General features: G+C 40.7%; 1 protein-coding gene across 1 annotated transcript in view; it reads right to left on the bottom strand.

The window, feature by feature from the left end:
• The window catches only part of ccnjl (cyclin J-like), an 81,098-nt gene that overhangs the window by 61,877 nt on the left and 3,930 nt on the right, over positions 1 to 15,291 (bottom strand). Inside the window, exon 2 of the mRNA XM_078550604.1 lies at positions 14,055 to 14,265. Within this exon, the coding sequence (XP_078406730.1) occupies positions 14,055 to 14,265 (211 nt within the window). The remainder of the gene's footprint in view (positions 1 to 14,054; positions 14,266 to 15,291) is intronic.

Here is a 15,291-nt window from a genome sequence, read left to right as displayed (position 1 = left end):
ATCTTTAAAACAACAGTTTGGCCCCAGCTAGAGTCATCTGTCCAATTCTGAGCGCCACACTTAGGAAGGGTACAAAGGCTTTGGAGAGAGTAAAGAAGAGACTTACTAGAATGGTTTCAGGGATGAGAGATAACAGTTATGTGGACAGAATGGAGAAACTGAGTTGTTGTTCTTTGAGCAGAGACAGCCAAGAGGAAATTTGATAGAGGGGTTTAAAATCATTAAGGGTTTAGATAAGGTAAATAAAGCAAAACTGTTTCCAACAGGTCAATAAAAGGCCCAATAAAAAGACGGCATAGATTTAAGGTGCTTTGCAAAAGAACTAGAGGTGACACGAGGAGAAGCACTTTTTTAAAGGCAACAATTAGTTAAAATTTGGAATACATTCCCCAATAGGGTGGTGTATATAGACTCGAGAGTAGCCTTCAAAAGGAAATTAGATAAATACTCAAAGGAGAAAATTTTGCAGGCATATGGGAAAGAGTGAGGAAGTGGCACTAATCGGATTGCTCTTTGAAACAGCCAGCAGACTTTATGAGCCAAATGGCCTCCTTCTGTGCTGTACTGGTCTATGATTTATTCTACACCTACCAATCTCAGTGCTCTGTCTGCGCTGTTCAAAGATTCAAGGGCTCCGAGACCACTTTTTAAATCTTTGGCACTGGTGTTCATCTCACCAACTGAAGCAGAGAGATTGCTTCAGTCTGGTCTTACACTATTTCCCTGCAGAGTTGCAACAAGTGACACGAGTGAATGCACCCCAAATTAAATCTAAAAAAAGCAAAGGAACTTCAATATTATTTTTTCAAATAAATCTATGGAATCCATGAAAAAGGTTGTGGATTCAAGTCCCACTTCAAGGACTTAGTACAAACATAGACCTACCTTAAGTGCAATATCGAGGGAGCATTACACTGTCAGAGGTTCCATCTTTCAAAGGAGATGTTAAACTGAGCCCAGTTTTCCCACTCAACTGAAAGTCTTGTTCATAAAACAAACCCAGGGGTTGGGGTGGGGTGAGGGGGGGTGCTTCTTCTAGTGTCCTGATCAATATTTGTTCAACATCAGCAAGACAGATTATCTGGTCATTATCACATTGCTGTTTATGGGGCCTTGTTCTGCACAATCTGGCTGCCATGTTTCCCTACATTACAATAGCGGCTACACATCAAAAGCATTTTCACTGGTGTGATGCACTTTCAAAGTAGCAAGGTCAAGAACAGCAAGACATAAATGCACCTTGCTTTCTTTTGAGACCCAGAATTTGATTTTTGTAAGCATTGGACACACTTTCCAAAACTGGTCAGGTTCAACTTTAGAATTAGCAGTGCTAAGTAACAACAGGCAATAAAATGCTGAATTACACGCAATGATTTTTCACATAATTGGAAAATACAAAGCTATGTTTGTCTCTCAACATACTGTTCCAGGACTACTGCTTCAGATGTCCTGAAATTGGTCACAAATTACTAATACCTCAAAATTCAATAGGACTTTTCCTTGGACTTCCCACAGGGATTTAAAGGTACAGTCCCAGGCAATGTTCCTCTACCTTTTCTCTGCTGGGTACAACCTGTTTATTATATTGTGCAGCCCCTTTCAGATTGCCACTTGGTCGTGCTCAGCTTGTGCAAGTTAAAGGCTATGTTGGCTGTGCACAACCTACATTTCACTGTGAGGTAACATTGCAGATCACCACATGGCTGTGTAGCTTAGAGGTAACATTCAGTTCCTGTTCCAAATGATCCGATTTCAATCTCACCAGTACTGAGCATACATGTCAGCTCCCAGATCAAGGATAAAATAAACTGTCAGCTTTCCAGCTCCTGATCTCTTATCTATTGATCCCCTACTGACAAATGGATAAATGATTAAATGAGAACAAGGCTGGAATCAGTTATGATGCTGCCGCCTACTACCCCTAAACCATAGTTGAAAGACCTGTTGACATTCAGTGTCTGGACTCAGCCATGAAAAATTGTCAATTGAACAGGGTATCAGATAGCTGATAGGGCTTATACCTCAGGAAGAGTCAACAATTAACTTCCAATGGAGAGGAAATCCATCACTTCTGCGCATGGAAAAAGGAAGAGTTCAAAGGGGAAAAACAAGTCCCAGGAGAACAGGGCACTACAAAACATACTTTATGTTAATTCGGTGGCAAATAAATCGCTGTTAATATTGAACTAGGTACAAGAATCACAGCTAGTTGCTCTTTCTGAAAATAACCCAGTATTTAATGGTGGGGGGGGGGGGGGAGAAGAGAGAGAGAGGCAAGCTTGCCTCAACTGCTGTTTCTCTTATAAACTTTTGACTTTTCTAATCACTTCAGACATATTCCAGATATCTTCAACCCTCCTCCTCCCTCTTTCCCCTTGCTCTCCCCCCTCATTAAAAAAAGACATTTCTGCTCTTCAGTTGCAAAGTGCTTAAACCACATCCAAATGCTGGTAAACGGAATGACTCAATTATATGGTCCACTTCAAAGAGGCTGTTATCTTGAAAGCGACAACTGCTCCACATTTCCTAGTCCCATCACCACATCAGTTCTTTAGGTTTATAGTTACATTATAGTATTGTTTGACACTTGGCTGCCCGCTGGCTGCACCACTACAATGTAAATGCAATCCAAAAGGTCCCAAATCAACGATGCAATTTTTTTCAACAAATGGGTGAAGGAAAAACTTGTATTTATATAGCGTGTGTCCTTTATAAATATCCGAAAAGCACTGTGTTTGTGTTGATGTGCATTGATAGTGTGTAGGTAAACAGCAGTCAATTTACACAAAGCAACATCCTGCATTTGGTAATAATCATATAATCTTTAGTGATTTGGTTGAAGGGATAATGTAAACCAGAGTCAATGCATCAGCCTACAGCTCTACAAATGGATGTTTATGGTTCCCCCGATGAGCTTTGATTAAAGTATTGCCTAATGCAACTCCAAGGAATACTGACCAGAAGGTTCCAGGTTCACTTTCTGGACTGTGCTAAGTTCGTTTATGTCAGGTGAGCTGCCACAATTGGCTTCAGAATCCATGAGCTAAACGAAAAAAAAATTCAGAGATCCTACTTCCAAATAAAATCCAATGACTTTTGCTGGAACTGAGCTTGTGTATGTCAGCTGAAGACAGGATGAGCCTCAGCTGTGCCCTCTGTCCTCCATACTTCAACACCATTCAGAAAAATCTCAAAAAACATCTACTTGAGAAAACTGCAAGCAGGGAATTTCCGTGGAACTGTATTGCAGCATGGCGGCCATTTAACAGACCCTCAAAACCGTTCTGCCATTCAATAAGATCATAGCTGATTAGTGACCTAATCCCATATTCTCACCTTTGCCCCATATCCTCTAATGATTTTGATTAAAATGATCCACCAACCTCAGTTTTAAAATTAGTAATTGATCTAGCATTAATTGCCATTTGCAGAACCTTTTACATGAAGTACTTTCCAACTGCACTCCTGAAAGGTCTTGCTCTAATTTTTTGACTATGCCCCATAGTCCTAGGCTCCCCAACTAGCAAAAATAATTTCTCCCAACCTATCCTATCTGTTTCCTTTTAATAATTTTAAATCTTTGATCAAATCACTCCTTAACCTTCCAAATTCCAGAGAATATAACCTTAGTTTGTTTAATCTCACTTCATAATTTAGCCCTTGGAGTCCAGGTATGAATCTGGTAAATTGATGCTTCATTTCCTCCAAGCTCAATATACTTCCTAAGGTGTGGGGCTCAGAACTGCTCATATTACTCCAGATGTGGTCTAACCAAGGCTTTATATAGCTGAAGCATGACCTTTATCCCCTTTTCTTCCATATAGAAGGGCCAGCATTCCACTAGCCTTTTTGATCATTTTCTGTACTTGCTCCTGACATTTTAATAATCTTTGCACACAGGCCTCTAAGTCTTGTTGGACCTCCACTGTTTCTAGCTTTTCACCACTTAGAAAGAACCCTGTTTTATACTTGAGGTCCAAAGTGGATGACCTCACATTTGCCTACGTTGAAATCTATTTGCCAGTTTTGTCCCTTCACCTAATCAATCAATATTGCATTATACCATAAAAGAGCAATTATTCGTCAAAATTATTTAATTGGTTGAAGCATCTGGGACACCCTGGGGTCATGAGTGCTACATTAATGCAAGTTCTTTCATTCTTACACAATAATTCCAAAATGGCTGGATCAAAAGAGCTTCTATTGGCAGTTCCAATGTGTTTAAGACCAAGAGTGACAGATCATAGTTAGTCAATTGATGGATTTTCCATGCAGTGAAAGTTCCCTGAAAGTAGTAAATGTTTATCTATGTGTCCGCCCTCTTACAGAAGTTTGGCTCCCATTAATAATTTTAAAAGCACTTATATTAAAGCAATGCAGCTGATAAGAATCTTCTTTCATGGCTGCACTTTGTAGTCTAAATACCAACAGCGCTGAAGATCCATGAAAGACCTATGAATATGACACTGTTTTAAGATTGTCTCTACATTTATACTAACTTTCCACTTTCGTTAAGGAGGCTAATCTCTCCATGCTCTTTTTCTGCATCTGTCATCTGTCTGCCCATTTCACCAGCCTAAGACCTCCTGAAGACTGCTACCATCCTCACTATTTACTACATTGGCAAACTTCAAAATTATACTCCCTATACCCAAGTCCAGGTCACTAAGAAAAGCAATGGCGTTAGTACCAATTCCTGGGAGATCTCACTTCTCTCAAGTCAGAAAAAAATTGTTCACCACTATTCTCTTCCTCCTATGCTCGTAGCCAATTACCTACCCAAGTTACAAGCATCCCTTTAATCTCTGTATTCCTGTTTTTGAGTCTTGACTAAGCAATCAAACACTAAATATTCAGAACATCTGATGAATTATTTCATTTGAGGTGAAAAGCTGCTCAGACAGACTTGGAACAATAGTCACACCTTCCCAATTTCAATTAAAAGTTCCAGCTTATAAATACTATACGTAGACTGAAATTAATTCCCAAATAACGAGGCTGTCCTCAGTTTAATTACTTGAACTGTTGAGTCTCAGGTCAGCAGCACAGTTAAAGGACACAGTGCAGCTAACATTCCTGTACACAGGTTGTGTCGTGTCACTCATTTCACACATGCACAAACTGGTTCTGATGCTGTGATGCTGACAATGACATCATAATGAAGACAATAGTCCGCCAAATACAAAACATCATATTGGACCACACAAGCAAATGCGCTACCATCAGCACCAGAACAGTACCTTTAATAATCCCAGCATACTGGCAGCAATCATGCAAAACCCACTAAAAGAAATGGTCTGGCAGGCTGCTTGTCTTAAAATCCAGTAAGTATGCCTACATGTTCTCAATGGCTGTAAGATCAATGCAGCATGTGTGCCAGGAGCCGAACATCAATAGAAAACAGCTCTAAATGATTTTAAATGTAGTGGGAGCCGCTACAATTTTACCAACGTAACAGTTCAAAAGTAAACTCCAAGTGACCTGAGATGTTGAGATATAGTTAATTGTCATCAGGATTTTGGGCTGGAAGGTGAACGAATCATAGACTCTCATTCATAAAGCACCTTTCATAACCTCAGGACCCCACAAAGTATTTTACAGCCAATGAAGCACTTCTGAAGTGTAATCGCTTCTGTAATATTAGGATAGGCAGTTGCCAATTTACGCTGTGAGGTCCCACAAACAGCAATGAGATAATGACCATGGTTACAATTTCGGTCAAGACCAGTAATGTTTTTTTAAAAAAATCAGAGATCCCAGTTATTTACCAAAAGGACAAAACCACAAGATTCCATGGTTTAAACAAAAGAATTTTTACTCTACAAGAGTCAACAAAGCAAACTAAATCCTATCTTGGGTAACCCCTATATGCCAAACCCAGAATTAACATAAGTTAAACATGAATTAACAGGCAAATTGCAGCCAATTATAAACTATAAATTACAATTTAATGGCAGATCTTAAGAATTGGCTTAGCAGTCTACTCAGCATATGTGGCATCAATCTCTGTCACAAAGTCCTTCAAAACTCTGTCTTCTTTGCAAAGAATTTCAGTTCCTCTTCTAGGGTCTCACCTGATCCTCAGCTCTCTGCACGACAGACCCAAGTTCCATGGGCACAGCTTTCACCAAAAATGGCACACCTGCAGAACCTCAACTCTGCTTACAACGGTCTGAATGGTGTAGATCCACCAATGTTATCTTCAAGTAATAGAAACAGCTGCAGCAACTACATCTATGTTTCTCAGTTTCTGGATCGAGCCTCCATCTTCTTCAGCCTGTCTGTATCGCACCACTGGAATCATCACCTACTACTGAACTCTGAGGGTTCTCTGTGTCATTTTATATGATTTCAAGCAGGTTCAGTCTCCCAAAAAGTTTTGGTTTCCAACTTCAGTTTCAATCTTAGCTTCCTTAGAAGCTGGAAGGGTCAATTTCTTTTCTCAGTTCCATTTTTCAGTTCCCCTTTTCAATTAGGGTCTGTGTCAAAACATACAAGCTTTGCCACAGATTCCATCACAACAGTTAATCTATTTTATTGGCATGACAGAAACATTGGCCAAGAAAGCAAGAGAGCTCCTTGGCTTTTTAGGTGATGTTGGATGAAGAACAGTCATTTGCTAGGATCCAGAGGAAAAACCTCCTGTTTATCTTCAAAATAATGCCAAGGGATCTTTTATGCCCACCCAACAGGGCACACAGGGCCTCAGTTTAATATTCATCCAATAGATGCCACCTCTGAAAAACAGGATTTCCACTCCTGCTCACTGCTAAATGGCCCCTGAAAGAAAGTTCTCATGTGTGCTTGGCTGTTACACTCCCTGAAGGTGAATTGCCTGAGTGCTAGGGTTCACACATCAAGAATGACCATTCGGGTAAGGTACAGACACCAGTTATCACCAATCGTTTCTGCAAGCCACTGGGATCTGTGGACAAAGCTGGTTAATGACTACAGTAAAAATTAAGAGGTATTTTTGGATATCTTTGAAGGTTCTATATGAATAGGTCATACAAGGGCTCTGCAAAGCTCTGAAGGATCAAGTAGTTTCCACTTCTTTATGTACTATCAAGCAGATATTTGTTGCAGTAACAGCCAAGATTGCTTAGAGCTTTCATGACAATTATTCTGTTGCTCCTAAGGAACAGAGCATGCTTTAAAGGTGTGAATGAACTTCCTTCAATGTCAGCTTGGAGGAAAGTTCCGCTCTTCCTCACAATCAATATATTCAAAATTAATGATAGACTGCAATAAAAACAGAACATGCTTGAAAAACTCAGCAGGTCTGGCAGCATCTTTGGAGAGCAAAACAGATTTAACGTTGAGAGTTCCAAAGAAAAATAATATGGACTTGAAACGTTAACTCTGCTGAGCTTTTCCAGCATTTTCTGTTTTTATTTCGAATTTCCAGCATCCACAGTATTTTACTTTCATCATAGGTAGACTGCAGTTAAACTCAACAGCCAATACTAACTATGATCATTCCCCCACCCCCAACATTCCTTGGTCTCCAAAGGACTTTCAAGTTGTAACTGAGGTGCTGGTTTCAAAGGGAACACTGTCAATCAAAGTAGCCAAGAAATACCCAGCTTATGAGGAAGCACATAAATCTCATCTGCATGGCATGCATTTCTAAGCAGATGTGAAAAATCTTTGGTTTAGATTTTCAGCAACATGGTCTCCAGACACAGGTGGTAGGAAAGACCAGCTGATCAGATTCCACCTGTAAGACTGAAATTTCAGACAGCAAAGCTGGTGAATTTAGGCTACTAAATTACAAGTTTGACATTCTAAGGAAAAACAGAGGTCTGCGGAGATGGGGGGAGAGGGATAATGATTGAATTTCCAAGTATATTAAACCCTTCTTTAATTTAGTGTACTGCCCAGTGAGCTTCAGCCATGCTAGTCAACTAGTTTTAGCCACTGGTCAGTGCCAAATGAGCTGCTCTTAGCCACAGCATCAAATGGGACTATGCAAATTGCTTCAACTAAGATGTGGTGGTGAACAAGAGGGAATTAAGGGGATGGGGGAAGGAAATGATATTCCACTTGCCTCACACAAAAATAATTTATATTTATTTGCTTCATTTGACGTATTAAAACATCCCAAGACATTTCACAAGCATTATAAAACAAAGTACGACACCAAGCCACGTAGGGAGATAGTAAATCAGATGACCAAAGACTTCGTCAAAGAGGTAGGTTTCAAGAAATGCTTTAAAGGAGGAAAATGAGGTAGCGAAGTGTAGGGAAGGAATTTTGGAGCTTGAGGATCTAGGCAACTGAACCACGGCCGCCAATGCAGAGCGATTACATTCGTGGACGCCCAAGAAGCCAGCATTAGGGAAGTGCAGATACCTCGGAGGGTTATGGGGCTGGAGGAGATTACAAAGAGGAGGAGGGGGAGGCCATGAAGGGATTTGAAAACAGAGGTGAGAATTTTAGGGGAACTTCCTACAACTAAAATCAGAGAATTCTTGGATATTGCACCATGCTCCCCCACCCTCCACAACTTTGAATAACAGCACTGTGCCAAATGACTTGCACACCAAAAGAACATCTTAAAGGGGCATTGCTTTGGGTAGGCTTAGTTCCGTGGGCAGCCCACATGCTATCACAGTTGCTGGGGGAGGAGTTAATGCTACAGTCGGCAAGAATCACTTGTTAACAGCTTTTGCTGAAACAAAGATCGCCATGTAAAATAATGCTTCCATTCATTAAATTTGCCACAATAAGAAAAGATATGGTGATGATCATATACTCAAATTTTACTTTTGAGGCATAACTTTGCATGGTTTCATGACTGGCATGGCAACTGAATAGCAACAAGTATGAACACAGATGGGTTACAACACTGTAACCCTATTTTTCAACCAACATTTATTGCTAGTGAGGCTGAAAATTAAACCTGTGTGTGCATGCTTCAGCAACATTATCCTGTAAAAGATTTCCTTAAAGATTGCTTCCTGATTTAAACACGAGGTGGCTAATAAAATGATGGAGAGGAACAATAGCCTACTCTAATTCTTAAATAAACCTTTACTTTCGCTCAGTAGAAATAAGAAGTGTAAATGCTGGGCACCTTAAACAAAGCAGAAGACTTGATCATGATAAACAAAATATTAGGCTATCATTGTGTTCCAAATATTTCAGTACTTTTTGCTTTTTTTTGACAACAGAAAAGCACAATAACAGAAACAGTAATAACTGTTACTATAGTACTCCTCCATTCTCTCTCCCCCTCCGCAGTCCTACCCTTGCTTTTCTTAACAACTGATAAAAGGCCGAAGGCCACTGAAAGAAAACTTGCTTAACTAAAAGATTTAAAGCAAAAACAGAAAATGCTAGGAACACACTGCAGGTCACTCAACAGTTGGAGTAAGAACAGGAAGGACGACGTTTCAGCTGGGTCCTTGTGACGACCTTTGTAAAGAAATGTGTAATTTCTTTAAAATGTCTGTGGATTCTGAAATTAGAAACCATAGAAAAGTTACAGCACAGAAGGAGGCCATTCGGCCCATCTTGTCCATGCCAGCCCGAGGACACCCAGGTGCCCTTTCTAATCCCACCTTCCTGCACCCGGCCCATAGCCCTGCAGCTTACAGCACTTAAGGTGCAGATGTAGGTATTTTTTAAAAGAGTTTAGAGTTTCTGCCTCTACCACCAACCTGGGCAGCGAATTCCAGGCACTCACTACCCTCTGCGTAAAAAAGTTCTTCCTCATGTCCCCCCTACACCTTCTGCCACTTATCTTGAATCTATGTCCCCTGGTTCTAGAATTCTCCGCCAAGGGAAACAATTTTATCCTGCCCATTCTATCTATCCCCCTCATAATTTTGTACACCTCAATCAAGTCACCTCTCAGCCTTCTTTGTTCTAAGGAAAATAACCCCAACCTATCCAATCTCTCCTCGTAGCTACACTTTTCTAATCCTGGCAACATTCTTGTAAACCTCCTCTGCACTCTCTCCAGAGCTATTACGTCCTTTCTGTAATGTGGTGACCAGAACTGCACACAATACTTCAGTTGTGGCCACACCAGTGTTTTATACAATTCCAACATTATATCCTTACTTTTATATTCTATACCTCTGTTTTTAAGAATGCTTGAAAAAGGCTTTTACGAGTTTGCATCAATTGTAAGGGGATCAATTCTCGAATAATGATTACTGGTCCATGTGACCAGGCAACCCTTGACCTGTAAGTGCTACCATAGAAACATAGGGGAGGATTTTCTCCCCACTGTGGGGGGGGCCTGAGTGGGAGCAGGCGTGGGCGGGAGCACAGCCAATTGCCGCCCGTGATCAGTTGCATGTCACCATTTTATGTGGGCGGGCCAATTAAGGCCCACCCAGCGTGATGCGCACCTGGAAGCGCTCAGTACTACATGTGTGGGCGGGAGGAGTAGGCCGAGTTGGGGCCTGCGTCTTTTGCGCATGCATGCGAAAGAGTGCAGAAATCTCCGAGGCACAGAGCTGCCTCAAGATTAGTTTCATTATCAAAAAAATTTTAAGATATGTCCCCTCATGTGACAGTGTCACATAAGCTGGGACATGTCAATGAACTAATAAATACTTTTATTCAATTTATAAATACTTCATGACATCTCATCCCGCCCGTGGATGAGGTTTCATGGTGAATGCGAAGGCCACATGGGCTCTTCGCCTGCCCACCAACCTTAAGGCTGGATGGGCAGCTCTGTTAATTATTTTAATTGATATTTAAATGACCTTAATAGGCCTTTGACAGATCGGCGGGCGCGTAGTCAACTCCGGTGTGCGCCTGCCGAACTGAAAATCAGAATGACGCGCATGACGTCAGGATGCATGCCCGAGGTCACCGCGCGTCATTTTACACGTCGGCAAGCGGGGCCGGCCCCTGTACACCAGCCCGAAGATTCTGGCCATAGAAACTAAGGGCAGGAGTAGGCCATTCGGCCCTTTGAGCCTGCTCCACCATTCAATATCATTATGGCTGATTTCAACGCCATATTCCTGCTTTCTCTCCATACCCCTTGATGCCCCTAATATCCAAAAAATTATCAATTTATTTCTTGAATATACTCAGTGACCCAGCCTCCACAGCCTTCTGCGGTAGAGAATTCTACAGGCTGACCACCTTCTGAGTGAAGAAATCTTTCCTCATCAGTCCTAAATGGCCTGCCTCGTATCCTGTGGCCCCTGGCTCTGGGCAGAAAAGGAGACAAGAGTTCTTGGAGTGCTGTGCAAGCTGGCTAAAAAGGTCTAAAATCTGGAAAGCTGTGTGAATAGCTCAGAGATGCTAAAGAGCTGCGTGCTTTCCCAGAAGTGGCCAAACCAAAAACCAAGGTGTTAAGAGCTGGCTGGTTAAAGGAATTCTGGAAAGCTACACCATCAGGACTGTCATGACCTGAAGGGAACAAGGTTTTTAGAAGCGTGCCTTGCTGATTATATCCATAAAACTCAAAGGTAAAAGCTGTTATCAGATAGGAGCTTTAACTACTCTGTGCGAATAAAGAACAGCATATTGTGGAACTGTGTAGCTAAATACTGTCACATTTGTCCGGGGAGTGATGCGGGTGCTTGTGGTTGCGCAAGACATTGCTGTATCGACTATTTGAAATGAAATTTACCTTTTTCTTTGAAGTATCATTTGCCTGTTAATTCATGGTTAATTTGCAGTGGTTCTGATTCGAGTTTAAGTAAAAGCTATAAAAAGTTGAATCTCGTTGGTAATTTCTTCATTTCAGTGTCATTCAGAAAATTCGGTTATTTTGGTTTATGGTTTCCCCACAGGGATGGTAACAGCCTTTCCAGGAATTCTGATTATCGCTTATCCAGTAACCTGCTAAGACAGACCTGCAAAGGTCCCAGATTCAATTCTCAGTTTGTGTAACAGATTAAAAAGTTGGAACTTGCATTTATATAGTGCTTTTCATAACATCAGGATGTCCTAAAACATTTCACAGGAACATTTCAATGAAGTGCTTTTAACATACAATCATATCATAATGTAGGGAAATGTGACAGCCATTTTGTACACAGCAAGGGCTCAGAAATAACAGTGAGACAAATAACCAGAAAATCTGAGCAATGTTGGCCGAAGGATAATTAATTGTTGGTCAGGGTACCAGGTGAACTTCCCTGCTTCTCTTCAAAATGTGTCATTAGATCTTATTTATCCAACTGAGGGGTTAAACAGGGCCTCAATTTTATCATCTCATTCAAAAGACAGCACCTCTAACAGTTCAGCAACCCCACTGTACTGTACCGAAGTGTCAGCCTATTGATAAAGTCTCTGGGCTGTGACTTGAACCCACAGCCTTCTAACTCCAAGGCAATAGTACCAGAGGCAAGGCTGACACCTTAAGCAGGGACGCCACTGGTTTAGGAAAACCTGGTCCATGTGGGGGATGGTGGTGTAGTTGCAATGTCACTAGGTTAGGAATCCAGAGGCTCAGGCTCTGGGGACATGGGTTCAAATCCCATCACAGCAGCTGGCGGAAGTGAAATTCAGATAATAAAATCTGGAATATAAAGCTAGTTAGTGAAGACCATGAAACGATCATCAATTGTTATAAAAACCCATCTGGTTCACTAATGCCTTATCTGCTCTGGCCTACATGTGACTCCAGGCCCACAGCAATGTGGTTGGTTCTGAAATGCCTGAGCAAGCAACTCAGTTCAAGGGCAATTAGGGATGTGCAACAAATGCTGGCCTTGCTAGCGACGCCCATATTCCATGAAGAAATTAAAAATGTTCCCACTTGTATGGGCATTGGAAATGAGCAGGACCAATCTCAGTGATGATGACACTCACTGTATGATTACATTAATATAGACCATTGTCCAAGCTACAAATGCACAGCTAGAGGTTACGCACTGATACCCAGAATAAAACAATGTGTTCAAGAGGGAAGGGAAAGGTTAAAATTGGGGAGAGAGAATGAATGTCAATTTCCTCATTTAAACAACTGTTGATCACAATTTTAAACATATGGATTTTCAAACAGATTTTCAGCAAAGGTCAACTGTGATCCTACACTATTTGATAGTAATCACAGCACAAGTATTGTTTCAAAGGACCGCAATGGCAGCTTACAATTATAATCGCGAATAATCAGCTGCAAATACTCAACTTATTTTCTCAAATTGAATTAAGGGGTTCTATTGCTGGTGGGAATCGATTTTAAGATTGCACAAACAGTAAACTCTTGGTATAAACCTGAAGTTGGGGCCTAACCTGACTCCAAAGTGTAAATTCAGTGAAATATCAAATCTGGTTTATAAAGTGCTCAAGGGGTCACCTGACCTTAATTAAAACATTTAAAGTAAAGATTCTTCCTTCAGCATTATTTAAACATTTAAATTTCTAACCTGTAGGAGAAAGTAACTCCCATCTGTATATTCAGGTCTGTGCAAAACTCTGCTAAACAGAGCAGTTATAGGAGTCAAGCAACGTATACACAAACTGCAGCTACTGGTCTCAGACTGGTAGCTACAGGACAAATACATCCCAAATGGTGTTAGGGGTTGGATACAACAGTGCTTCACGTCAGATTTTATGTACTTGTTCAGGAAGCAAAGCCACATAGGAATATGATTACTTCCACCTGAAAAGTATGACCCCAATACTGAAGGAGGGGTTTGGGTGGAACAGTCACTACATCACACCACAAAAAAGTCAAGTAATTTAAAAAGAACGCAATGGTGTTATGGTAAACCCAAGCTTTCATTGAACAAAATAAAATTTAACACACCAAGGATATAAAAATGAGTCCTCGATTATTTTCTAGATAAAGAATAGTTAAAATGTTTACTTGTCATCAATATCCTGAAGATGATACACGTGCTTCAAGGTCAAACATTCTTTTTCAAATTGTTTAAAATTCAGATATGCATAAATATGAAACGGACAGTAATTGTTGCTACATTTGCACTTTCAGGCATAGATCATCTGCAACTATATAAATAGATCATAATAAAAACAACAAAACCTGGCAATTATTTTCAAATTATACTCACTATTCAAACAGCCCAAGTTAAAAAAAATCATACTTACTAGCTAGGCATACTTACTAGCTAGGAGGAGACAGGAAAGGGCAATGACATAAAGCTGTTTTGCTGCAACATCGTAGTGGTCCATGAAGAGGTCTAGTAAGTAAACAGCAAGGTGACGTGCTGTAGGGCAGAGCTGGTAGCGATTGCTCAGGATGGCAAGGAGGTCAGCAAAATAGCGGCGCAAGCCAATCTGTGGTGAATGAGCCTTGTAGATAGGCAGCTTCAGTTCCTATGCACACAATGCAAAAGATCAGGGTAAAGAAAAAGCAGCGTCAAGTGTGTGTCTTTACAGAAAGAATACCTAGAAGCTCTCGCTTGCCACCTGCTAGTAGGGTCTGGCTGCTTAGCAACAAACATACTTTTTTTTAAAAACTACACAGAACAGTTGTTGGAATAGGATTTATGCCAGGAAGAAAAAAATGCAAGTACAGTCCGTCATTGGGAACTGTGTAGTTGTGGTAGGAAACCTCATAATAAAAATGTACAAAGCCCAAGCACAGTACCAGGCCATGCTTCAGGAAACTCCAGGCTTTTCAAAGCTTGTGTCAAATAGCATATTTTGCAGAGTGAACAGCTGCATGCTAAGCTTGGTGAAGCCAGAACTTTGATGCTTACAGGTGATCCTCATTATGGTAAATAAAAAGCCACATTTCAGGCAGCAATCAAACTAGTTGCAATCGTAAAAAAAAATCCCAAGAAAAAAGATTCACGCTTGCCAATTGGCCTCCTTCCAATTGTTTGCCAGGACCTTTTCAATTTCTGTCATCCATTTAGACCTCCTGGTGGGATAAGAAAGAAGTCCCAAAACTTATTTGCTGTTTTAACACCTAGACCTAGTTTATTTTCCCACTTTTAAGCTCTGAAGAAGAGTCATACGGACTTGAAACGTTAAGTCTGTCTTTCTCTCCACGGATGCTATTAGACCTGCTGAGTTTTTCCAGCGTTTTCTGTTTTTGTTTGTGTTATTTTTCCATGATTTGTGTTCAAGAACAAAACAGGAATCTCAAAAATGCCCAGCACATTGACACTTCTCACTCAGAGGAAAACCAAGATTTGAGGGAAAAATGTCTCTGTTGCATTTCATTCATGTTAGAGGGTGGCTCACCACCACCTTCTCAAAGGCAATTAGGGATGCGATGCCTACATCCTGTGAAAGAATATAGAAAAGTATTAAAAGAGGGGGAAAAAATGGCATAATGGAAACCTCATCTGACGTAATAGGTTTAGTTTTCAAATTACTAAAACCACTTATTTT

This window comes from Cetorhinus maximus, chromosome 10 (genome assembly GCF_964194155.1).
Source record: "Cetorhinus maximus chromosome 10, sCetMax3.hap1.1, whole genome shotgun sequence".
In the NCBI taxonomy this organism is placed as follows: Eukaryota; Metazoa; Chordata; class Chondrichthyes; order Lamniformes; family Cetorhinidae; genus Cetorhinus; species Cetorhinus maximus.
The sequence above is the reverse complement of the archived record's forward strand: the minus strand, read 5'-3'. Positions and strand labels throughout refer to the sequence as shown.